We start from the raw sequence: 23,541 nt of genomic DNA, 5'->3' as shown, positions 1-23,541 counted from the left end.
CTCAATGGCCCCGGTTATTCCTTGGTCCTCCGAACCGCCAGGGGGCGCTCCCTCTTTCCCATACCAGGGGCGTCCCCCCAATGTCCCCAAATGTCCCAAATCCGCCCCAAAATGTCCCCAAACAGCCCCAAAATAAACGGGGGCGGGGGGGTCACACACACACACACACACACAACACGACTCGGGAGGGGGGGGACATTTCGGGGGAGGTTGGGAACATTTGGGGCCATTTTGGGGTGATTTGGGGCCATTTTGGGGTCATTTGGCACCATTTTGGGATGATTTTGAGCCATTTTGGGGCAATTTGGAGCCATTTTGAGGCAATTTGGGGCCATTTTCAGGGCTTTGGGGCCATTTTGGGGCGATCTGGGCCCATTTTGGGGTGATTTGAGGCCATTTTTTGATGATTTGGGGCCATTTCTTGATGATTTGGGGCCATTTTTTGATGATTTGGGCCCATTTTGGGCTGATTTGGGGCCATTTGGTGACCCCCAGATCCCTCTGTCCCCCCCCAAATCCCTCCCCAGGGACGAGCCAGCTCCAGAATTGTGCCATAAAATTCCAAAGTGGGGGGGAATTCGGGATCGACCCCCTCCCCCCCCTCCTCTTGCTTTATTGGGGTCACCTTGGGGTCATTTTGGGGTCAACTTGGGGTCATTTTGGGGTCATTTCAGGGTCAAACAAGCAGCGGGAAAGCAGGAAATTCCCTTGGGATCCCTCGGGATCCGTCGGAGCAGGGGGAAAAAAGGGGTGTGGCTGGAGGGGGTGTGGCCGGGGGTGGGCGTGGCCAAGGGGGCGTGGCCAGGGGTGGATTTTTGGGATTCCCCCTTCAGAGCATCCCCCCCCCTCCGAGCCGGCCCTGCTTCATCTTCCGGGCCTTGATGAAGAGGACGGTGCCGGAGGCGATCCCGACGATCCCCGAGGCCAATCCCAGGGCGCAGACGACGGTGCCGAGGGTCTCGGAGACAGGGGGGGGCAGGGTGGGCTCTGGGAATGAGGAGAAGGGGATTCCCAAAATTCTCAGGGCGTTCCTGGCACGTCCCGAATCCCAAATCCTTCCTCGGGATGTTCCAGGATATTCCCGACCTTCCTGAATCCCAAATCCTTTATCAGGATGTTTCTGGATATTCCCGACCTTCCTGAATCCCAAATCCTTCATTGGGATGTTCCTGGATATTCCCGACCTTCCTGAATCCCAAATCCTTCATCAGCTCATTCCTGGACATTCCCGACCTTCCCGGATCCCAAATCCTTCACCAGGACATTCCTGGACATTCCCAGCCTTCCCTAATCCCAAATCCTTCATCGGGGCTTTCCCAACCCTCCTGAATCCCAAATCCTTCATTGGGACGTTCCTGGACATTCCTGACCCTCCCAAATCCCAAATCCTTCATTGGGACATTCCTGGACATTCCCGACCTTCCTGAATCCCAAATCCTTCATTGGGGTGTTCCAGGATATTCCCGACCTTCCCAAATCCCAAATCCTTCACTGGGATGTTTCTGGACATTCCCAGCCTTCCCGAATCCCAAATTCTTCATTGAGATGTTCCTGGACATTCCCAACCCTCCCAAATCCCAAATCCTTCATTGGGATGTTTCTGAACATTCCTGACCTTCCTGGATCCCAAATTCTTCATTGGGACATTCCTGGATATTCCCGACCCTTCCCAAATCCCAAATCCTTCATCGGGATGTTCCTGAATATTCCTGACCTTTCCAAATCCTTCATTGGGGTGTTCCCGGATATTCCCAACCCTCCCAAATCCCAAATCCTTCCTCAATTCATTCCTGGACATTCCCAGCCTTCCCTAATCCCAAATCCTTCATTAGGATGTTCCTGGACATTCCCGACCTTCCTGAATCCCAAATCCTTCACTGGGATGTTTCTGGATATTCCCGACCTTCCTGAATCCCAAATCCTTCCTCAAGACATTCCCAACCATTCCTCATCCATCCCAACACTTCCCGAATCCCAAATCCTTCATTGGGATGTTCCTGGATATTCCCGACCCTCCTGAATCCCAAATTCTTCATTGGGATGTTTCTGGATATTCCCGACCTTCCCAGATCCCAAATCCTTCATTGGGGTGTTCCTGGACATTCCTGACCTTCCTGAATCCCAAATCCTCCCTCAGATCATTCCCAGAACTTCCTAATCCCTTTCTTCATCCCACCCCATTCCCACCAGGAATTCCTCACCCCTTTCCCCCTTCATCCCACCTTCTCCTGCCCCATTCCCACCCCATTCCCAGCTGGAATTCCTCACCCCAGTGTGTCTTCCTGGGCTCCCGGAGCCCCTCGTGCTCCACCCCACAGTCAGAATAATCCCACCCCATTCCCACCCCATTCCCAGCTGGGAATCCCTGACCCCATCCCACCCTCCTTTTCCATCCTAATCCCCTTCCCACCTCATCCCACCCCATTCCCAGTCCATTCCCACCCCATCCCACCCTTTTCCACTCCATCCCAACCCCCCTTCTCTATCCCACCCCATTCCCACTCCATTCCCATCTTCTCCCCCCCCCTTCCCACCCCATCCCACCCTATTCCCACCTCATCCCACCCCATTCCCACCTCATCCCACCCCTTTCCCACCCCTTTCCCACCCCTTTCCCCTTTCATCCCACTCATCCCACTCCCCCTTCCCACCCCATTCCCACCCTTCCCACCCCATCCCAGTCCCCTTCCTTACTCCTTCTCACCCCTTTCCCACCCCATTCCCACTCCATTCCCACCAGGAATTCCTCACCCCTTTCCCACCCTTCCCACCCCCTCCAAACCCCCTTCCTTATCCCATTCCCACTCCATCCCAACTCCCTTCTCCATCCCACCCCTTCCCCCCTTTCCTCCTTCAACCCATTCATCCCACCCCATTCCCAGCTGGAATTCCTCACCCCAGTGTGTCTTCCTGGGCTCCCGGAGCCCCTCGTGCTCCACCCCACAGTCGGAATAATCCCACCCCATTCCCACCCCATTCCCACCAGGAATTCCTCACCCCTTTCCCACCCCATCCCACCTCATCCCACCTCATCCCACCCCATTCCCAGCTGGAATTCCTCACCCCAGTGTGTCTTCCTGGGCTCCCGGAGCCCCTCGTGCTCCACCCCACAGTCAGAATAATCCCACCCCATTCCCACCCCATTCCCAGTGGGAATTCCTCACCCCTTTCCCACCCTTCCCACCTCATCCCACCCCATTCCCACCAGGAATTTCTCACCCCATCCCACCCCATTCCCACCCCATTCCCACCAGGAATTCCTCACTTCTTTCCCACCCCATCCCACCTTCTCCCACCCCATTCCCACCCCATTCCCACCAGGAATTCCTCACCCCTTTCCCACCCTTCCCACCTCATCCCACCCCATTCCCATCGGGAATTCCTCACCCCAGTGGGTCTTCCTGGGCTCCCGGAGCCCCTCGTGCTCCACCCCGCAGTCAGAATAATCCCACCCCATTCCCACCAGGAATTCCTCACCCCTTTCCCCCTTCATCCCACCTTCTCCTACCTCATTCCCACCCATTCCCACCCCATTCCCAGCTGGAATTCCTCACCCCAGTGTGTCTTCCTGGGCTCCCGGAGCCCCTCGTGCTCCACCCTGCAGTCGTAATAATCCCCCCGGCGCGGGACGAACGGGAGGTAGGAAAACTTGCGGAAGGTGTTGTCGGGGCCGGGATAAAAGACGGTCTCCAGGACCCCCTCGGACACGACGATCCCGTTCCGGAACCAGGTGATGGAAGCCACGGGAGGCCAGAACTTGGTGACGTAGCAGATGAGGAGGTTGGGATCCTCCAGCTCCACGGCGTGCTTCGGGAATAACGCCATCTCCGGGGGCACTGGGAATGGGAAAGGGGTTGGAATGGGAATGGGAATGGGATCAGGATGTTGGGATCCTCCAGCTCCACGGCGTGCTTCGGGAATAACGCCATCTCCGGGGCCACTGGGAATGGGAAAGGGGGAATGGGAATGGGATCAGGATGTTGGGATGGGAATGGGAAAGGGGTTGGGAATGGGGTTGGGATCAGGAGGTTGGGATCAGGATGTTGGGATACTCTGGCTCCATGGGGTGCTTCGGGAATAACGCCATCTCCGGGGGAACTGGGAGAAAGAGGGAATGGGAATGGGAATGGGAATGGGAATGGGAATGACAGGGAATGGGAATGGGAATGGGAATGACAGGGAATGGGAATGGGAATGGGAATGGGAATGGGAATGGGATCGGGATGTTGGGATCCTCCAGCTCCACGGCGTGCTTCGGGAATAACGCCATCTCCGGGGCCACTGGGAATGGGAAAGGGGTTGGAATGGGGTGGGAAAGGAGAATGGGAAAGGGGTTGGGATCAGGATGTTGGGAAGGGAATGGGAAAGGGGTTGGGATCAGGATATTGGGATGGGAATGGGATCAGGATGTTGGGAAGGGAATGGGAAAGGGGTTGGGATGGAGTGGGAAAGGGGAATGGGAAAGGGGTCGGGATCAGGATATTGGGATGGGAATGGGATCAGGATGTTGGGAAGGGAATGGGAAAGGGGTTGGGATGGAGTGGGAAAGGGGAATGGGAAAGGGGTCGGGATCAGGATGTTGGGATGGGAATGGGAATGGGATCAGGGTGTTGGGATGGGAATGGGAGAGGGGTTGGAATGGGGTGGGAAAGGGGAATGGGAAAGGGGTCGGGATCAGGATGTTGGGGTCAGGATGTTGGGATGGGAATGGGGTTGGGATCAGGATGTTGGGATCCTCCAGCTCCACGGCGTGCTTCGGGAATAACGCCATCTCTGGGGCCACTGGGAATGGGAATGGGAATGGGGTCAGGATGTTGGGATGGGAATGGGAAAGGGGTTGGGAATGGGGTTGGGATCAGGAGGTTGGGATACTCTGGCTCCATGGGGTGCTTCGGGAATAACGCCATCTCCGGGGGCACTGGGAATGGGAAAGGGGGAATGGGGTGGGAAAGGGGAATGGGAAAGGGGTCGGGATCAGGATTTTGGGAAGGGAATGGCAATGGGATCAGGATGTTGGGATCCTCCAGCTCCACGGCGTGCTTCGGGAATAACGCCATCTCCGGGGGCACTGGGAGAAAGAGGGAATGGGAATGGGAATGGGAATGACAGGGAATGGGAATGGGAATGGGAATGGGAATGGGAATGGGAATGGGATCGGGATGTTGGGATCCTCCAGCTCCATGGCGTGCTTCGGGAATAACGCCATCTCCGGGGCCACTGGGAATGGGAAAGGGGGAATGGGAATGGGATCAGGAGGTTGGGATGGGAATGGGAAAGGGGTTGGGATGGAGTGGGAAAGGGGAATGGGAAAGGGGTCGGGATCAGGATGTTGGAATGGGAATGGGAAAGGGGTCGGGATCAGGATGTTGGGGTCAGGATGTTGGGATGGGAATGGGAATGGGGTTGGGAAAGGGGTTGGGATCAGGATGTTGGGATCCTCCAGCTCCATGGCGTGCTTCGGGAATAACGCCATCTCCGGGGCCACTGGGAATGGGAATGGGGTCAGGATGTTGGGAAAGGGGAATGGGAATGGGAATGGGAATGGGAATGGGGTTGGGATCAGGATGTTGGGATCCTCCAGCTCCACGGGGTGCTTCGGGAATAACGCCATCTCCGGGGGCACTGGGAATGGGAAAGGGGGAATGGGAATGGGAATGGGGTCAGGATGTTGGGAAGGGAATGGGAATGGGATTGGGATCAGGATGTTGGGGTGGGAATAGGAAAGGGGTTGGGGTGGAGTGGGAAAGGGGAATGGGAAAGGGGTTGGGATCAGGATATTGGGATGGGAATGGGATCAGGATGTAGGGAAGGGAATGGGAATGGGGTTGGGATGTTGGGATGGGAATGGGAAAGGGGTTGGAATGGGGTGGGAAAGGGGAATGGGAAAGGGGTTGGGATCAGGATGTTGGGATGGGAATGGGAATGGGGTTGGGAAAGGGGTTGGGATCAGGATGTTGGGATCAGGAGGTTGGGATCCTCCAGCTCCATGGGGTGCTTCGGGAATAACGCCATCTCCGGGGGCACTGGGAATGAGGGAAAGGGGTTGGAATGGGGTGGGACAGGAGTGGGATGAGATGGGAAAGGGATTGGAAGGGGTTGGGGATGGAAAAGGGGGTTGGGAATTCTCCCAGGGTGCCCCTGGAATTGGGTCAGATCTCCCTGGAATTGGGTCAGATCCCCCTGGAATTCTCCTGGGATCCCCTGGAATCGAGTCAGATCCCCCTGGAATTGGGTCAGATACCCCTGGAATTGGGCTGGATCCCCCTGGAATCGAGTCAGATCCCCCTGGAATTCTCCTGGAATTGAGTCAAATCCCCCTGGAATTCTCTTGAGATTCCCTGGAATCGAGTCAGACCCCTCTGGAATTCTCCCGGGATCCCCCTGGAAGGGGTTAATGCTACCCCAGAGCCTGGAATTCCCACAAGATCCCCCCGGGGGAATTCTCCCGGGATCCCCCTGGAACGCCCTAAATACCGGAATCCCCCTGGAATTCCATCCCTAAAAAAACCCCATCGGGGGGGGGGGGTTCTTAAAAATCCCTTTTTTTCCCTTTTTTTTTTTCCCCTTTTTCCCTTTTTTCCCATTTTCCCCCCCTTTTTCCCCCTTTTTTCCCCTTTTTTTCCCCCCCTTTTCCCCCCCTTTTTTCCCCCCTTTTTTCCCTTTTTTCCCCTCTTTTTCCCTTTTTTTTTCTTTTTTTCCCCCTTTTCTCCCTTTTTTCCCTTTTCCCCCCCTTTTTTTTTTCCCTTTTTTCCCTTTTTTCCCCCCTTTTTTCCCTTTTTCCCCCCTTTTTTCCCCCTTTTTTTCCCCCCCTTTTTTCCCCCTTTTTTCCCCTTTTTTCCCCCCTTTTTTCCCCCCCCTTTTCCCCTTTTTTTTCCCTTTTTTCCCCCCTTTTTTCCCCCCTTTTTCCCCTTTTTTTCCCCCCTTTTTTCCTCCTTTTTTCCCCTTTTTTCCCCCTTTTTCCCCCCTTTTTCCCCCCTTTTTTCCCCCCCTTTTTTTTCCTTTTTTTTTCTTTTCCCCTTTTCTTTCCCCTTTTTTTCCCTTTTTTTCCCCCCCTTTTTTTCTTTTTTTTTTTTCTTTTCCCCTTTTCTTTTTCCCTTTTTTTTCCCCTTTTTTTCCCATTTTTCCCCCCTTTTTTCCCCCCTTTTTTTTTCCCCTTTTTTTTTCCTTTTTTTTTTTTTTCCCCATTTTTCCCTCCATCCCGGCGCTTACCGGGGGGAATCCTGGAATTGTTGGAAGCCCTCATGGAGCTCTCCAGGTTCTGCTTGTCGATGGCGATATTCTGGAGCGCCCCCTGAGCCTCGAAGCTGGCGAATTCCTGGAATTCCGGCAGCCTCCAGACCGTCTTCTCCTGCTCCACGTGGAAAATCTCGTCGCCGTCGAAGTCGAACATGAACTCGCCGCCGTCCACCCGGGAATCCAGGGATTTCTGGTAGTATTCCGTCTGGATGATCTGGTGGGACACTGGGAAAAAGAAAAAAAAAAATAAAAAAAAGGGGGATTTTGGGGGGGTTAGAGGGGGAAAATCCTGGGAAAATGGGGATTTTTGGTTAAAAATCGCCAGGAATGAGGCGGAGGGGGAGACCCAGAGGGTGAAAATCCCGGGATTTGGCAGCTCTGGGAGAGAAAAAGCTTGGGAAAAGGGGGTTTGGGAACTCCCAGACACTGAAAATCCCGGGAAAAGGGGGGTTTGGAGACTCCCAGATTCCCAAAATCTTGGGAAAGGGGGGTTTGGGAACTCCCAGACACTAAAAATCCTGGGAAAAGGGGGGTTTGGGAACTCCCAGACACTAAAAATCCTGGGAAAAGGGGGGTTTGGGCACTTCCAGATTCCCAAAATCTTGGAAAAGGGGGGTTTGGGGACTCCCAGACACTGAAAATCCCGGGAAAAGGGGATTTTAGGTCAAAAATCGCTGGGAAAAAGAGGAAGGGGGACTGAAAATCCCGGGATTGGGGAGATCCAGGAGGGAAAAATCCCGGGAAAGGGGGGTTTGGGAACTCCCAGACACTGAAAATCTTTTTTCCCAAGAAAATCTTGGGAAAAGGGGGATTTTGGGGGGTCAGAGGGGAAAAATCCCGGGAAAAAGGGGATTTTAGGTCAAAAATCGATGGGAAAAAGGGGATTTTAGGTCAAAAATCGATGGGAAAAAGGGGAAGGGGGACTGAAAATCCCGGGAAAGGGGGGTTTGGGAACTCCCAGATCCTCAAAATCTTGGAAAAGGGGGGTTTGGGAACTCCCAGACACTGAAAATCCCGGGATTGGGGAGATCCAGGAGGGAAAAATCCCGGGAAAAGGGGGGTTTGGGAACTCCCAGACACTGAAAATCCCGGGAAAAGGGGGGGTTGGGCACATCCAGAGCCCAAAAATTGGGGGAAAAGAGGGGTTTGAGCGCTCCCAGACACTGAAAATCCTGGGAAAAGGGGGGTTTGGATACTCCCAGACACTGAAAATCCCAGGAAAAGGGGGGTTGGGGCACATCCAGAGCCCAAAAATTGGGGGAAAAAAGGGGTTTGGGCACTCCTAGACACTAAAAATCCTGGGAAAAGGGGGGTTGGGAACTCCCAGGTACTGAAAATCCTGGGAAAAGGGGGGTTTGGGGGGCTCAGAGGGAAAAAAAAGGGGAAAAAGGGGATTTTAGGTCAAAAATCGATGGGAAAAAGGGGAAGGGGGACTGAAAATCCCGGGATTGGGGAGATCCAGGAGGGAAAAATCCCGGGAAAGGGGGATTTGGGAAGTCCTAGACATTGAAAATCTTGGGAAAGGGGGGTTTGGGCACATCCAGAGCCCAAAAATTGGGGGAAAAAAGGGGTTTGGGAACTCCCAGACACTAAAAATCCTGGGAAAAGGGGGGTTTGGGCACTTCCAGATTCCCAAAATCTTGGAAAAGGGGGGTTTGGGCACATCCAGAGCCCAAAAATCCCGGGAACAGGGGGGTTGGGACACGCCCAGACCCCAAAAATTTTAGGAACAGGGGGGTTTGGGAACTCCCAGACCCCAAAAATTGTGGGAACAGGGGGGTTGGAACATTCCCAGCCACTGAAAATCCCGGGAACAGGGGGGTTTGGATACTCTCAGGGTCCAAAAATCATGGAAAAAAGGTGGTTTGGGCACATCCAGAGCCCAAAAATCCCGGGGGCAGGGGGGTTGGAACATTCCCAGACACTGAAAATCCCGGGAACAGGGGGGTTTGGATACTCCCAGATACCCAAAATCTTGGAAAAGGGGGGTTTGGATACTCCCAGACCCCAAAAATTGTGGGAACAGGGGGGTTTGTGCACTCCTAGATCCCAAAAATCCCGGGAACAGGGGGGTTTAGGCACTCCCAGACCCCAAAAATCGTGGGAACAGGGGGGTTGGGACGCACCCAGACCCCAAAAAATCCTGGAAAAGGGAAGTTGAGCTGCGCCCAGACACCCAAAACCGCAAGAACAGAGGGGTGTGGTCACACCCAGGAGCCCAAAATCCCGGGAAAAAGAGGATTTCTCACCTTCTTCCAACCAATCACCGCATTCCCACCTGTCCAGGTCACCCCAAACCCCATCCTAAAAAATCGGGGACCCCCCCAAAAACCCACCTTGGACCCCCCAAACCGCGGGCAGGGTCAGCCCCAGCACCAGCAGCACCAGGGGGACGCTCCGCGCTCCATCCATGGCCCCTCGGGACGTCGGAAAAACCGGGAAGAGACGATGTTGATCCCACAAAAGCGGCGGCGAACTGAGGGAGCCGGGACGGGGGGCGCAGCACCCCGAAAACTCCCCGGCCAATGGGAGCGAGCGGTGAGGGCGCGTCATCAGTTGCCGGGTAGAGGAGTCCCGAGCTGAGCCCCGATCGGGCTCAGCCAATCAGAGACCGCACTGAGCTCGTTTTTTGGTCGACGGGGGCACTCCCAGACCCCCAAAATCCTGGAGGAAGGTGGTTTGGGAACATCCAAAGGCCAAAATCCTGGAAAAGAGGGGTTGGGACACTCCCAGACCCTAAAAGTCCTGGGAACAGGGGGGTTTGGGCACTCCCGGACTCCCAAAATCCTGGGAACAGGGGGGTTATTGGGCATCCACGGCCACCAAAACCGCATTCCAACGTATCCAGGACACTCCAAACCCCAATCTCAGAAATCTGGGACCCCCAGAACCCACCTCGGACCCCCCAAGGCCCGGGCGGGGTCAGCAGCAGCAGCAGCCAATGGGAGCAAGCGCTGTTGTGTCGTCATCAGTTGCCGGGCAGACGAGTCCCGAACTGAGCCCCGATCGGACTCAGCCAATCAGAGGCCGCCCTGAGCTCGTTTTTGGCTCAACGGGGCCACTCCCAGACCCCCAGAATCCTGGAGGAAGGTGATTTGGGAACATCCAGACCCTAAAAATCCTGGGAACTGGGGGTTTGGACGTTCCCAGCCCCCCAAAAACCAAGGGACAGGGGGGTTTGGGAACATTCAGAGCCTAAAAAATTTGGGAACATGGGGGTGTGGGCTCTGCTAGATGCTTAAAATCCCGGGAACAGGGGGGTTTGGGCACTCCCAGATCCCAAAATATTGTGGGAAAAGGCGGTTTGAGTACTCCAAGACCCCCAAAAATCATGGAACGGGGGGTTTCGGGCACATCCAGAGCCCAAAAATCCTGGGAACAGGGGGGTTGAGGCACTCCCAGACCCCCAAAATCATGGGAAAATGGGGTTTGGGAATTCCCAGACACTAAAAATCCTGGGAGCAAGGTGGTTTGGCACTCCCAAACCCCCAAAAAACGCGGGAACAGGGGGGTTGGGACAAACCCAGACCCCAAAAATCCCGGAAAAGGGAAGTTGAGCTGCACCCAGACACCCAAAAGTGCAGGAACAGGGGGTGTGGTCACACCCGGATGCCCAAAATCCCGGGAAAACGAGGATTTCTCACCCTCTTCTTCCCCATCACCGCATTCCCACCTATCCAGGTCACCTCAAAACCCATCCCCAAAAATCCGGGACCCCCCAAAAACCCACCTTGGACCCCCAAAATCCCGGGAACAGATGCTAAAAATCATGGAAAAGGTGGCTTGGGCACATCCAGAGCACAAAAATCTCGGGAACGAGGGGGTTGGGACACTCCCAGAGCCCAAACTATTGGAAAAGAGGGGCTTGGACAGTCCCAGACTCCATCAAAATCCTGGGAACGGGGGGGTTTGGGCATTCCCAGACCCTCAAAAGCCTCGGAACTGGGGATTTGGGCACTCCCAGACCCTCAAAATCCTGGGAAAGGGGGGTTTGGACAAATGTCAGCCTCTTAACCCCCATGAACAGGGGGGTTTGAGGCTCTATCAGACCCCAAACACCGTTGAAAAATGGGGTTTAGGTGCTCCCAGACCCCAAAAATAGGGAGAACAGGGGGGTTTGGGCATCCCCAGAGCCACAGAATTTAAGGAACAGAGGGGTTTGGGCACTCCCAGACCCCGAAACATTGGAAAAGAGGGGTCAGGACACTCCCAGACCCTAAAACTCCTGGGAACAGGGGGGGTTTGGGCACTCCCAGACTCCCAAAATCCCGGGAACAGGGGGGTTATTGGGTACCCGAGGCCACCCAGAACCTCATTCCAACGCACCCAGATCACCTTAAATCCCATCTCCAGGAATCCGGGACCCCCCAAAACCCACCTCGGACGCCCCCCCAGCCCCGGGGCTGCCGCGGGGGCCCCCAACGTCCCTCAGCCAATCCCGAAGCGCCCACGCCGCCCGCGCCCAATCGCAGCGCGCCGCGCTGATGACTCATCAGTCGCCGGGTAGACGAGGTTCGAACAGTGCTCGAAACCGTCGCCGGCCTTTGCCCTCAGCCAATCCGAGCGCGCCCAAAAAGCCCCAAAAAGGACCCGCCCGGCTGGTTTGGGGCTGTCAGCAGCTGTCCGGCGCTGGGCATGGAGCGTGTGCGGGGAGCTGGGGCCGTGCTGGCGGTGCTGGTGGTGCTGGGAGCCCCCCCGGCTGCGGGCGAGGAGCTGTCGGGTGAGCGGGGGGGGAAAGGGGGGCAAGAGGGGAGAAAAGAGGGGGTGGGAGCCCCAAAAAAGGGAGGGCGAGGGGGGTGGGAAGGCTCGGAGTGAGTGGGAGGGGGGTGGGAGCCCCGAAGTGAGGTTGGGGGGGTCTCGAGGGTGGGGAAAAGGGGTGGGAGAGGGGGGCAAGGGGGTGTGGGAGAGCAGGCAGAGGGGTGCCCTGGGGGTCCCTGGGTGTCCCTGGAGCCCCGGAGCGGTTCCCTGGGGCTCTGGGGGGGTGGGATCGGCATTGGGGGGGTCCCCAACCCCCCTGTCCATGCCCGGGGGGCTGATGGGGGGGTTCCCCCCCAGCCAAGAGCCGGTGCTGGGGCGTCCGTGGGGCAGAGGGGGGTGGGAAAGGGGGGTCCGGGGTGGCCCCCTGAGCTGCCAGCCTGCTGGGGGGGGCTGGGGGAAGATGGGGGGGGACGGGGCACCCCCTGATCCGTGTCCTGCACACACAGGGGTGTTCCAGGAGATGTTAAAGGCCGAGTGTCACTTCATCAACGGCACCGAGCGGGTGAGGTTCGTGGGGAGGCGCATCTACAACCGGGAGCAGTACGTGCACTTCGACAGCGATGTGGGGGTGTTTGTGGGGGACACCCCGTTTGGGGAGATCCAGGCCAGGTACTGGAACAGCAACCCGGAAAGGATGGATTATGAACGGTCTGTGGTGGACACGGTCTGCCGGCACAACTACGAGGGTGTCACCCCGTTCACTGTGAACCGCAGAGGTGAGCGTGGGGCAGAGCGGGTCCCCTCGGCCCCTGCCCCGGGAATGACCCTGGAACCCCTCAAACCCTCCCTGGGAATCACCCCAGACCCCTCAGCCCTCCCTGTGCCCATACCCTTCCCTTTTGCCCCCTCCCAGTTCCTCCCAGTCCCTCCCAGTCCATCCCAGTCCATCCCAGTCTCTCCCAGTGCCCCCCCCGCGTCTCCACCCCGCTGGGGCCCCCGAGCTCCCGCCCCTCAGCCAATCGCAGCGCGTCTCTCTGATGACGCTCCAGTTGCCAGGCAGACCCAAACCAAACACTTCCCTCCCCACCACTCAGCCTCCCAGTCCCGAGCGCTTCCTTCCCAGTCCACACCAGTCACTCCCAGTCCACACCAGTCACTCCCAGTCCCTCTCACTCCACTCCCAGACCCTCTCAGTCCATTTCCAGTCGTTCTCACTTCACTCCCACATCTCCCAACTCTCTCCCCAGTGCCCCCCCAGCCCAGCCCCTTCTCCCCCGCTCGATTCCCAGTCCCTCCCAGTGCCATCCCAGTCCCTCCCGACGCCCTCCAAGCCCTCTGCCCTCCCTCCCAGTGCCCCCCAGCTCAGCCCAGTGTCTCCCCCGTCCCTGCCAGTGCCCCCCAGCGTGTCCATCTCGCTGGTGCCGTCGAGCTCCCAGCCCGGCCCCGGCCGCCTGCTCTGCTCCGTGATGGATTTCTACCCTGCGCCGGTGCAGGTGAGGTGGTTCCAGGATGGGCAGGAGCTGCCGGAGCACGTGGTGGCCACCGACGTGGTCCCCAACGGGGACTGGACCTACCAGGTGCTGGTGCTGCTGGAAATCCCCCCCCGGCGCGGGGTCACCTACAGCTGCCAGGTGGAGCACGTCAGCCTGGAGCACCCCCTCAGCCGGCACTGGGGTACGGCCCGGCCCCCCCAGCCCCGGGGGGGCAACTGGGGGCGACTGGGAGGGAGTTTGGGGGGTGCTGGGGGCGATGGGAGGGGGGTTGGAGGGTCCTAAAGGGGCCGGGAGGGGCTGGGTGGGATCCCTGGCGGGGCTGGGAAGGGACTGGCAGGAGGTCGGAGGGACCCCCGGGTGGGCTGGGGGAGAGCGGGCCGGGCTCTGTGGGGTGCCGGGGGGGGCGTGGGAGGAGGTTTTGGGGGTGCTGACCCCCCCGGCTCCCCCCAGAGATGCCACCGGACACCGTCCACAGCAAGATCCTGGTGGGGGTCGGGGGCTTCGTCTTGGGCTTGGTCTTCCTGGCGCTGGGGCTCGGCTTCTACCTGCGGGAGAAGGTAAAGGGGGGTCCCCAAAGGGGGGGCGTGGCCCCCCCCTTGCTCTCCCACAGCCTCTGGGCCCCCCCTGCCCCCCCAGCCCCTTTGCTCTCACCCCCTTTTCTCTCCCCACAGAGCTTTTGAGGCGCCGGCGGCCGCAGCCCCTCGGGACCACCCTGGATAACTGAAACCCTGCGCTGATTTTGGGGGGGTCGCCTGTCCCCCCCTTCCCTGCATTTCTTCCCACACTAACCAGCTGTTCCCAGTGTTCCCAGTAAAGCTTCTCAGTGCTCTGCAGTCCTGGGTGTTGGGGGTATTGATGGGGGGGCTCTGAAAATTTTGGGAACAGGGGGGTTTTGTATTCCCAGACCCTGAAAATCCTGGGAACTGGAGCGTTTGGGCACTCTCTGACCCCGAAATATCACAAAAGAGGGATGTGGACACTCCCAGACTCCAGAAATCCTGGGAACAGGGAGGTTTGGGCAGTGTCAGCCTCCCAGTAATCCAGGAAGAGGAGGGATTGGGCTGTCCCAGAACCACACAATCCAGGAAAAGAGGGTGTTATTTACTCCTAGACCCCTAAAATTGTGCGAACAGGAGAGTTTGGGCACTCCCAGGCCCCCAAAATTATGGGAACAGGGGGGTCAGGAAAACTGAGACCACAAAAATCTTGTGAACACAGGGGTATAGCCTCTCCTAGAACTGAAAAGTCACAGGAATAAAGTTCTTGGGGCATTTCTAGACCTCAAAATATTAGAATAGAGGGGTTAGGATACTTCCAGACCCTAAAACTCCTGTGAACAGGGGGGTTTGGGCACTCCCAGACCCACGAAATCCTGGAGAAAGGTGGTTTGGACACATCCAGACTCTGAAAATCCTGGGAACAGGGGGGTTTGGGCAATGTCAGCCTCCCAATAAACCAGGACTGGGGAGGTTGGGATGTCCCAGAACCACAAAACCCTGGAAAAGAGGGTGTTATTTACTTTTAGACCCCTAAATTTGTGCGAACAAGGTGGGTTGGGCACTCCCAGTTCCTCAAATCTTATAAAAGAGCAGTTTGGGCACCACCAGCATCTAAAAAAGAGAGGAAAAAAGGGGTTGGGGACATTCAGACACCAAAAACCTTTGGAACACGGGAGTATGGGGACTCCTAGACCATAAAAATCCCAGGAACAGGGGGTTCGATCACCCCCAGACCCCAAAATACCGGAAAAGAGGGGCTTGGACACGCCCCCAACGGCCCTCAGCCAATCCCGAAGCGCCCACGCCGCCCGCGCCCAATCGCAGCGCGCCGCGCTGATGACTCATCAGTCGCCGGGTAGACGAGGTTCGAACAGTGCTCGAAACCGTCGCCGGGCTTTGCCCTCAGCCAATCCGAGCGCGCCCAAAAAGCCCCAAAAAGGACCCGCCCGGCTGGTTTGGGGCTGTCAGCAGCTGTCCGGCGCTGGGCATGGAGCGTGTGCGGGGAGCTGGGGCCGTGCTGGCGGTGCTGGTGGTGCTGGGAGCCCCCCCGGCTGCGGGCGAGGAGCTGTCGGGTGAGCGGGGGGGGGGAAAGGGGGGCAAGAGGGGAGAAAAGAGGGGGTGGGAGCCCCAAAAAAGGGAGGGCGAGGGGGGTGGGAAGGCCCGGAGTGAGTGGGAGGGGGGTGGGAGCCCCAGAGTGAGTTTGGGGGGATCTGGGGATTGTGGGGTCGGTGGGAAAGGGGTGGGAGAGGGGGGCAAGGGGGTGTGGGAGAGCAGGCAGAGGGGTGCCCTGGGGGTCACTGGGTGTCCCTTGAGCCCCGGAGCGGTTCCCTGGGGCTCTGGGGGGGTGGGATCGGCATTGGGGGGGTCCCCAACCCCCCTGTCCATGCCCGGGGGGCTGATGGGGGGGTTCCCCCCCAGCCAAGAGCCGGTGCTGGGGCGTCCGTGGGGCAGAGAGGGGTGGGAAAGGGGGGTCCGGGGTAGCCCCCTGAGCTCGCACCCTGCTGTGGGGGGATTTGGGATGATGGGGGGGGGACGGGGCACCCCCTGACCCGTGGCCTGCACACACAGGGGTGTTCCAGAAGATGGCAAAGTCCGAGTGTCACTTCATCAACGGCACCGAGCAGGTGAGGTTCGTGGAGAGGCTCATCTACAACCGGGAGCAGGACGTGCACTTCGACAGCGATGTGGGGGTCTATGTGGGGGACACCCCATATGGGGAGATCCAGGCCAGGTACTGGAATAGTGACCCAGGAAGGATCGAGTACAAACGAGGTCAGGTGGACAACTACTGCCGGCACAACTACGAGATCGTCACCCCGTTCACCGTGGAGAGGAGAGGTGAGCGTGGGGCAGAGCGGGTCCCCTCGGGCCCTGCCCCGGGAATGACCCTGGAGCCCCTCAAACCCTCCCTGGGAATCACCCCAGACCCCTCAGCCCTCCCTGTGCCCATCCTCTTCCCTTTTGCCCCCTCCCAGTTCTTCCCAGTCCGTCCCAATCTCTCCCAGTCCTTCCAATGCCCCCTACTCTCTCCCAGTCCATTCCAGTTTTTCAGAGTCCATCCCAGTCCATCCCAGTCTCTCCCAGTGCCCCCCCGCGTCTCCACCCCGCTGGGCCCACCGAGCTCCCGCCCCTCAGCCAATCCCAGCGCGTCTCTCTGATGACGCTCCAGTTGCCAGGCAGACCCAAACCAAACACTTCCCTCCCCACCACTCAGCCTCCCAGTCCCGAGCGCTCCTTCCCAGTCCACACCAGTCACTCCCAGTCCACACCAGTCACTCCCAGTCCACACCAGTCACTCCCAGTCCATCTCACTCCACTCCCAGACCCTCCCAGTCCATTCCCAGTCGTTCTCACTTCACTCCCACATCTCCCAACTCTCTCCCCAGTGCCCCCCCAGCCCAGCCCCTTCTCCCCCACTCTATTCCCAGTCCCTCCCACTGCCATCCCAGTCCCTCCCACTGCCATCCCAGTCCCTCCCACTGCCATCCCAGTCCCTCCCAACGCCCTCCAAGCCCTCTGCCCTCCCTCCCAGTGCCCCCCAGCTGAGCCCAGTGTCTCCCCCGTCCCTGCCAGTGCCCCCCAGCGTGTCCATCTCGCTGGTGCCGTCGAGCTCCCAGCCCGGCCCCGGCCGCCTGCTCTGCTCCGTGATGGATTTCTACCCTGCGCCGGTGCAGGTGAGGTGGTTCCAGGATGGGCAGGAGCTGCCGGAGCACGTGGTGGCCACCGACGTGGTCCCCAACGGGGACTGGACCTACCAGGTGCTGGTGCTGCTGGAAATCCCCCCCCGGCGCGGGGTCACCTACAGCTGCCAGGTGGAGCACGTCAGCCTGGAGCACCCCCTCAGCCGGCACTGGGGTACGGCCCGGCCCCCCCAGCCCCGGGGGGGCGACTGGGGGCGACTGGGAGGGAGTTTGGGGGGTGCTGGGGGTGCTGGGAGGGGGGTTGGAGGGTCCTAAAGGGGCTGAGAGGGGCTGGGTGGGATCCCTGGCGGGGCTGGGAAGGGACTGGCAGGAGGTTTGAGGGACCCCCGGGTGGGCTGGGGGAGAGCGGGCCGGGCTCTGTGGGGTGCCGGGGGGTGCGCGGGAGGAGGTTTTGGGGGTGCTGACCCCCCCGGCTCCCCCCAGAGATGCCACCGGACACCGTCCGCAGCAAGATCCTGGTGGGGGTCGGGGGCTTCGTCTTGGGCTTGGTCTTCCTGGCGCTGGGGCTCGGCTTCTACCTGCGGGAGAAGGTAAAGGGGGGTCCCCAAAGGGGGGGCGTGGCCCCCCCCCTTGCTCTCCCACAGCCTCTGGGCCCCCCCTGCCCCCCCAGCCCCTTTGCTCTCACCCCCTTTTCTCTCCCCACAGAGCTTTTGAGGCGCCGGCGGCCGCAGCCCCTCCCCGCGGCCTCAGGACCACCCTGGATAACTGAAACCCTGCTCTGATTTGGGGGGGTCGCCTGTCCCCCCCTTCCCTGCATTTCTTCCCACACTAACCAGCTGTTCCCAGTGTTCCCAGTAAAGCTTCTCAGTGCTCTGCAGTCCTGGTTTTTGAAGAGATGGGGCTGGGGGTGACTTGGGGGGAAACCGCGGGGGGAGCAGAGTTTGAGGGGGGCAGAACCGGCCCCAGGATGGATCGGGAATGGGGGGTTTTTGGAGGGGCATCTGCACCCCAACAGAGCACCCAGCGCACCCCAGAGGTGCCAGGACCCCCTAAACCCCGTAAAAGAGGTGCTGGGAGTCCCAAATTAAGCGGGAGGGGAGTGGGACCCCCCAAAAGTGGACGGGGCCGGGGCGGGACTGAGGAGTGGGGAACGATGAGAAAGGAGCGGGAGAGGTCGGAAAGGTGGGGAAAAGGAGGATGTGGGACATCAGCCCACCCCCAGCTCCCCGCACACGCTCCATGCCCAGCGCCGGACAGCTGCTGACAGCCCCAAACCAGCCGGGCGGGTCCTTTTTGGGGCTTTTTGGGCGCGCTCGGATTGGCTGAGGGCAAAGGCCGGCGACGGTTTCGAGCACTGTTCGAACCTGGTCTTCCCGGCGACTGATGAGTCATCAGCGCGGCGCGCTGCGATTGGGCGCGGGCGGCGTGGGCGCTTCGGGATTGGCTGAGGGACGTTGGGGGCGTGTCCAAGCCCGTCTTTTCCGATATTTTGGGGTCTGGGGGTGATCGAACCCCCTGTTCCTGGGATTTCTAGGGTCTAGGAGAGCCCATACTCCCGTGTTCCAAAGGTTTTTGGGGTCTGAATGTCCCCAACCCCTTTTTTCCTCTTTTTTTAGATGCCGATTTTGCCCAAACTGCTCTTTTATATTTATAAAAGATTTGAGGAACTGGGAGTGCCCAACCCCCCCGTTCGCACAAATTTAGAGGTCTAGGAGTAAATAACACCTTCTTTTCCGGGATTTTTTTGTTCTGGGATATCCCAACCCCCCTGTACCGGGTTAAATTTGGAGGCTGACATTGCCCAAACCCCCCTGTTCCCAGGATTTTCAGAGTCTGGGTGTGTCTAAACCACCTTTCTCGAGGATTTTTACTGTCTGGGATGTCCAAACCCCCCCTGTTCCCAGGAGTCTTAGGGTATGGGAGTATCTAAGTCCCTCTTTTCCAATATTTTGGGGTCTGACAGTGCCCCAAACCCTGGTTCGTGGGACTTTTAGGGTCTAGAAGAGCTCATAACTCTGTGTTGCTAAGATTTTTGAGGTCTGAATGTTCCCAACCCCCCTGTTCCGATGATTTTTAGGCTCTGGGAGTCTCCAGACCCCTCATTCCCAGGAATTTTAGGGTCTGGATATGCCTAAACCACCTTTCTCCAGGATTTTCTAGTTCTGAGAGTGTCCAAACCCTCCGTTCCCAGGATTTTTAATGTCTGAGAGTATCCAAACCCCCCCTGTTCCCAGGATTTCTGCAGTCTGGGAGTGTCCACATCCCTCCTTTGTGATATTTCAGGGTCAGGGAGTGTCCAAACCCTCCCGTTCCCAGGAGTTTTGAAGCCCCCCCACTTCTCCCCAGTCACCAGGAGTAACAAAACCCCCCAAGAACGGGGTGACACGTGGAGGACTCAGGGGGTTCCCCATTCCCGATCCATCCTGGGGCCGGTTCTGCCCCCCTCAAACTCTGCTCCCCCTGCGGTTTCCCCCCAAGTCACCCCCAGCCAAATCTCCTCAAAAACCAGGACTGCAGAGCAGTGAGAAGCTTTACTGGGAACACTGGGAACAGCTGGTTAGTGTGGGAAGAAATGCAGGGAAGGGGGGGACAGGCGACCCCCCCAAAATCAGCGCAGGGTTTCAGTTATCCAGGGTGGTCCCGAGGGGCTGCGGCCGCCGGTGCCTCAAAAGCTCTGTGGGGAGAGAAAAGGGGGTGAGAGCAAAGGGGCTGGGGGGGCAGGGGGGGCCCAGAGGCTGTGGGAGAGCAAGGGGGGGGCCACGCCCCCCCTTTGGGGACCCCCCTTTACCTTCTCCCGCAGGTAGAAGCCGAGCCCCAGCGCCAGGAAGACCAAGCCCAAGACGAAGCCCCCGACCCCCACCAGGATCTTGCTGCGGACGGTGTCCGGTGGCATCTCTGGGGGGAGCCGGGGGGGTCAGCACCCCCAAAACCTCCTCCCACGCACCCCCCGGCACCCCACAGAGCCCGGCCCGCTCTCCCCCAGCCCACCCGGGGGTCCCTCCAACCTCCTGCCAGTCCCTTCCCAGCCCCTGCAGGGATCCCACCCGGCCCCTTTAGGACCCTCCCACCCCTCTCCCAGCACCCCCAGCACCCCCCAAACTCCCTCCCAGTCGCCCCCAGTCGCCCCCCCGGGGCTGGGGGGGCCGGGCCGTACCCCAGTGCCGGCTGAGGGGGTGCTCCAGGCTGACGTGCTCCACCTGGCAGCTGTAGGTGACCCCGCGCCGGGGGGGGATTTCCAGCAGCACCAGCACCTGGTAGGTCCAGTCCCCGTTGGGGACCACGTCGGTGGCCACCACGTGCTCCGGCAGCTCCTGCCCATCCTGGAACCACCTCACCTGCACCGGCGCAGGGTAGAAATCCATCACGGAGCAGAGCAGGCGGCCGGGGCCGGGCTGGGAGCTCGACGGCACCAGCGAGATGGACACGCTGGGGGGCACTGGCAGGGACGGGGGAGACACTGGGCTCAGCTGGGGGGCACTGGGAGGGAGGGCAGAGGGCTTGGAGGGCGTTGGGAGGGACTGGGATGGCAGTGGGAGGGACTGGGATGGCAGTGGGAGGGACTGGGATGGCACTGGGAGGGAGTGGGAATAGAGTGGGGGAGAAGGGGCTGGGCTGGGGGGGCACTGGGGAGAGAGTTGGGAGATGTGGGAGTGAAGTGAGAACGACTGGGAATGGACTGGGAGGGTCTGGGAGTAGATCGAGAGGGTCTGGGAGTGGAGTGAGAGGGACTGGGAGTGACTGGTGTGGACTGGGAGTGACTGGTGTGGACTGGGAGTGACTGGTGTGGACTGGGAGCGACTGGTGTGGACTGGGAGTGACTGGTGTGGACTGGGAGTGACTGGTGTGGACTGGGAAGGAGCGCTCGGGACTGGGAGGCTGAGTGGTGGGGAGGGAAGTGTTTGGTTTGGGTCTGCCTGGCAACTGGAGCGTCATCAGAGAGACGCGCTGGGATTGGCTGAGGGGCGGGAGCTCGGTGGCCCCAGCGGGGTGGAGACGCGGGGGGGGAACTGGGAGAGACTGGGATGGACTGGGATGGACTCTGAATAACTGGAATGGACTAGGAGAGAGTAGGGGGCACTGGGACAGACTGGGATGGACTGGGAAGAACTGGGAGGGGGCAAAAGGGAAGGGGATGGGCAGAGGGAGGGCTGAGGGGTCTGGGGTGATTCCCAGGGAGGGTTTGAGGGGCTCCAGGGTCATTCCCGGGGCAGGGCCCGAGGGGACCCGCTCTGCCCCACGCTCACCTCTGCGGTTCACAGTGAACGGGGTGACACCCTCGTAGTTGTGCCGGCAGAACCTGTCCACCGCAGACCTTATGTACTCCATCCATTCTGGGTCGCTGTTGAAGTCCCTGGCCTGGATCTCCCCAAACGGGGTGTCCCCCACATAGACCCCCACATCGCTGTCGAAGTGCATTTGCTGCTCCCGGTTGTAGATGTACCTCTCCACGAGCCTCACCCGCTCGGTGCCGTTGATGAAGTGACACTCGGACTTTGCCATCTCCTGGAACACCCCTGTGTGTGCAGGACACGGGTCAGGGGGTGCCCCGTCCCCCCCCCATCATCCCCCAGCCCCCCCCAGCAGGCTGGGAGCTCAGGGGGCCACCCCCGTCCCCCCTTTCCCACCCCCCTCTGCCCCACGGACGCCCCAGCACCGGCTCTTGGCTGGGGGGCAACCCCCCCATCAGCTCCCCGGGGATGGACAGAGGGGTTGGGGACCCCCCCAATGCCGATCCCACCCCCCCAGAGCCCCAGGGAACCGCTCCAGGGCTCAAGGGACACCCAGGGAGCCCCAGGGCACCCCTCTGCCTGCTCTCCCACACCCCCTTGCCCCCCTCTCCCACCCCTTTTCCCCACCCTCGAGACCCCCCCAACCTCACTTCGGGGCTCCCACCCCCCTCCCACTCACTCCGGGCCTTCCCACCCCCCTCGCCCTCCCTTTTTTGGGGCTCCCACCCCCTCTTTTCTCCCCTCTTGCCCCCCTTTCCCCCCCCCCGCTCACCCGACAGCTCCTCGCCCGCAGCCGGGGGGGCTCCCAGCACCACCAGCACCGCCAGCACGGCCCCAGCTCCCCGCACACGCTCCATGCCCAGCGCCGGACAGCTGCTGACAGCCCCAAACCAGCCGGGCGGGTCCTTTTTGGGGCTTTTTGGGCGCGCTCGGATTGGCTGAGGGCAAAGGCCGGCACCGGTTTCGAGCACTGTTCGAACCTGGTCTTCCCGGCGACTGATGAGTCATCAGCGCGGCGCGCTGCGATTGGGCGCAGGCGGCGTGGGCGCTTCGGGATTGGCTGAGGGCCGTTGGGGGCGTGTCCAAGCCCCTCTTCCGATATTTTGGGGTCTGGGGTTCATCCAACCCCCCTGTCCCTGGGATTTTTACAGTCTAGGAGTCCCCATACTCCCCTGTTCCAACCGTTTTTGGGGTCTGGATGTCCCCAGCTCCCCTATTCCCGGGTTTTGGGCAGCTGATGTTGCCCGATCATCCTGTTCTCAGGATTTTTTGGGAACTCGATGTGCCGAAACGAACTTCCTCCGTGATTTTTTCGGTCTGCGTGTGCCCAAACCACCTTTTTCGCCGGATTTTACGGGTTTGCGAGTGCCCAAACCCCCGTGTTCCTGGGATTTTCTGAGCCCCCCCTGCTTCCCCGCAGTAAGCAGGACTGCAGAGAACTGGGAAGCTTTACTGGGAACACTGGGAGCAGCCGGTTGGGAAGCGAAGAAAAGCAGGTGTAAAATTCTGTTATTGTTCTCTTTTTTAAAGGCATGTCCTCACCTGTCCTGCCCAGGTCAAAAGGCAGCAAAATCGTCTTATTTGATGTTTTATCCTCTTTTACTACGCTTTTTATCTTTTGTTTATTAATTCATTGATTGATTGATTATTTTTTTTCTTTTCTTTATTCTTTTTACTCCCACCCAAAGTCCTCTGGGGATACACCGAGGCGGCGCAAATTCTTCTGGGATTAATTAATTGCCTTTATTTCGTTATTATTCCCTTGAAAGACCGTGTGAGGAAGAGGCCACGGCACTGGCCCGCTGGGAGAACTTTGATTTTTACCCTCCCAACATCTCTCACTAATTTTCGCAGGTTTACCTCAAAACCTTAATTTTTTTTTCCTCCCCTCTTCCCATCCCGGAGAGGGTGGAGAGACACGGACTGCGCATGCGCAGGTCCCTTTTCAGCGGAGCAATTAAACTCACTGCGCATGCGCAGTTCTCCTCTCTGCGAATCCTATACACTTACTGCGCATGCGCTGATCCTTCTTTTGCCCTTACTTTCCACGTGACGCGCGACTTTAGGCAAAGAGATGCGCATGCGCTGTTTGCCGCCATCTTGCCCTTTCTTTTTATGTCTGGGTGCTTCGTGGTTCGTACTGCGCATGCGTTGCTTTTTTTTTGTCTCGCACTTCCGCTTCTATTGCGCTGACGTCACTCCGTCAGTCTCCGCGCATGCGCAGTAGCGCCGGCGCGGCAGCAAC

At 59.1% G+C, this 23,541-nt stretch overlaps 4 protein-coding genes across 7 annotated transcripts; 2 read left to right on the top strand and 2 right to left on the bottom strand.

Moving 5' to 3' along the window:
- Positions 1-535: 535 nt before the first annotated feature.
- On the bottom strand, positions 536-9,734 carry LOC127465800 (HLA class II histocompatibility antigen, DR alpha chain-like). Of its 2 annotated transcripts, none has more exons than XM_051776322.1 (4): positions 9,573-9,733; positions 7,210-7,461; positions 3,555-3,836; positions 536-987 (listed from the first exon to the last, which is right to left on the bottom strand). In XM_051776322.1, exons 1-4 carry the CDS (start codon positions 9,646-9,648, stop codon positions 830-832), a joined length of 768 nt encoding a protein of 255 aa, XP_051632282.1. In that variant the 5' UTR covers positions 9,649-9,733; the 3' UTR covers positions 536-829. The 2 variants fall into 2 exon arrangements, with proteins under 2 accessions (XP_051632282.1, XP_051632283.1); XM_051776323.1 differs by lacking the exon at positions 536-987 and adding an exon at positions 3,459-3,498 and having other exon boundaries at positions 3,530-3,836; positions 9,573-9,734.
- Positions 9,735-11,773: 2,039 nt separating this feature from the next.
- On the top strand, positions 11,774-17,944 carry LOC127465801 (class II histocompatibility antigen, B-L beta chain-like). 3 transcript variants are annotated; one of them, XM_051776324.1, is made up of 6 exons: positions 11,774-11,956; positions 12,441-12,710; positions 13,327-13,608; positions 13,878-13,984; positions 14,099-14,228; positions 17,904-17,944. In XM_051776324.1, the coding sequence occupies exons 1-5, from the start codon at positions 11,872-11,874 to the stop codon at positions 14,105-14,107; spliced, it is 753 nt and encodes a 250-aa protein (XP_051632284.1). In that variant the 5' UTR covers positions 11,774-11,871; the 3' UTR covers positions 14,108-14,228; positions 17,904-17,944. The 3 variants fall into 3 exon arrangements, with proteins under 3 accessions (XP_051632284.1, XP_051632286.1, XP_051632285.1); XM_051776326.1 differs by lacking the exon at positions 13,878-13,984 and having other exon boundaries at positions 11,775-11,956; XM_051776325.1 differs by lacking the exons at positions 13,878-13,984; positions 17,904-17,944 and having other exon boundaries at positions 11,775-11,956; positions 14,099-14,260.
- On the top strand, positions 15,325-17,944 carry LOC127465803 (class II histocompatibility antigen, B-L beta chain-like). Its single transcript, XM_051776327.1, has 5 exons — positions 15,325-15,498; positions 15,995-16,264; positions 17,000-17,281; positions 17,551-17,657; positions 17,773-17,944. Exons 1-5 carry the CDS (start codon positions 15,414-15,416, stop codon positions 17,779-17,781), a joined length of 753 nt encoding a protein of 250 aa, XP_051632287.1. The 5' UTR covers positions 15,325-15,413; the 3' UTR covers positions 17,782-17,944.
- A 1,654-nt stretch (positions 17,945-19,598) lies between these two features.
- On the bottom strand, positions 19,599-23,444 carry LOC127465804 (class II histocompatibility antigen, B-L beta chain-like). Its single transcript, XM_051776328.1, has 6 exons — positions 23,339-23,444; positions 22,069-22,281; positions 21,312-21,581; positions 20,222-20,503; positions 19,856-19,962; positions 19,599-19,741 (listed from the first exon to the last, which is right to left on the bottom strand). Exons 1-6 carry the CDS (start codon positions 23,442-23,444, stop codon positions 19,733-19,735), a joined length of 987 nt encoding a protein of 328 aa, XP_051632288.1. The 3' UTR covers positions 19,599-19,732.
- Between the last annotated feature and the right edge of the window lie 97 nt (positions 23,445-23,541).

The sequence above is a fragment of the Manacus candei genome, unplaced genomic scaffold (assembly GCF_025592945.1).
Source record: "Manacus candei isolate 608988 ecotype Guabito, Panama unplaced genomic scaffold, ASM2559294v1 h1tg000496l, whole genome shotgun sequence".
NCBI classification, from domain to species: domain Eukaryota; kingdom Metazoa; phylum Chordata; class Aves; order Passeriformes; family Pipridae; genus Manacus; species Manacus candei.
This window is presented reverse-complemented; position numbering and strand designations above follow the sequence as displayed.

Bases quoted from the DNA above. Each gene is read 5' to 3' on its own strand.
- LOC127465801 (XM_051776324.1), top strand. From the start codon at position 11,872: ATGGAGCGTGTGCGGGGAGCTGGGGCCGTGCTGGCGGTGCTGGTGGTG. The intron at 11,957-12,440 runs GTGAGCGGGGGG...CTGCACACACAG, and splicing joins TGCGGGCGAGGAGCTGTCGG to GGGTGTTCCAGGAGATGTTA. The intron at 12,711-13,326 runs GTGAGCGTGGGG...CGTCCCTGCCAG, and splicing joins GTTCACTGTGAACCGCAGAG to TGCCCCCCAGCGTGTCCATC.
- LOC127465800 (XM_051776322.1), bottom strand. From the start codon at position 9,648: ATGGATGGAGCGCGGAGCGTCCCCCTGGTGCTGCTGGTGCTGGGGCTG. The intron at 3,837-7,209 runs GTAAGCGCCGGG...TCCCATTCCCAG, and splicing joins CAATTCCAGGATTCCCCCCG to TGCCCCCGGAGATGGCGTTA. The intron at 988-3,554 runs GTGAGGAATTCC...CCTCATTCCCAG, and splicing joins GCCCAGGAAGACACACTGGG to AGCCCACCCTGCCCCCCCCT.
- LOC127465804 (XM_051776328.1), bottom strand. From the start codon at position 23,444: ATGCGCAGTACGAACCACGAAGCACCCAGACATAAAAAGAAAGGGCAA. The intron at 21,582-22,068 runs GTGAGCGGGGGG...CTGCACACACAG, and splicing joins TGCGGGCGAGGAGCTGTCGG to GGGTGTTCCAGGAGATGGCA. The intron at 20,504-21,311 runs GTGAGCGTGGGG...CGTCCCTGCCAG, and splicing joins GTTCACTGTGAACCGCAGAG to TGCCCCCCAGCGTGTCCATC.
- LOC127465803 (XM_051776327.1), top strand. From the start codon at position 15,414: ATGGAGCGTGTGCGGGGAGCTGGGGCCGTGCTGGCGGTGCTGGTGGTG. The intron at 16,265-16,999 runs GTGAGCGTGGGG...CGTCCCTGCCAG, and splicing joins GTTCACCGTGGAGAGGAGAG to TGCCCCCCAGCGTGTCCATC. The intron at 17,282-17,550 runs GTACGGCCCGGC...GGCTCCCCCCAG, and splicing joins CCCCCTCAGCCGGCACTGGG to AGATGCCACCGGACACCGTC.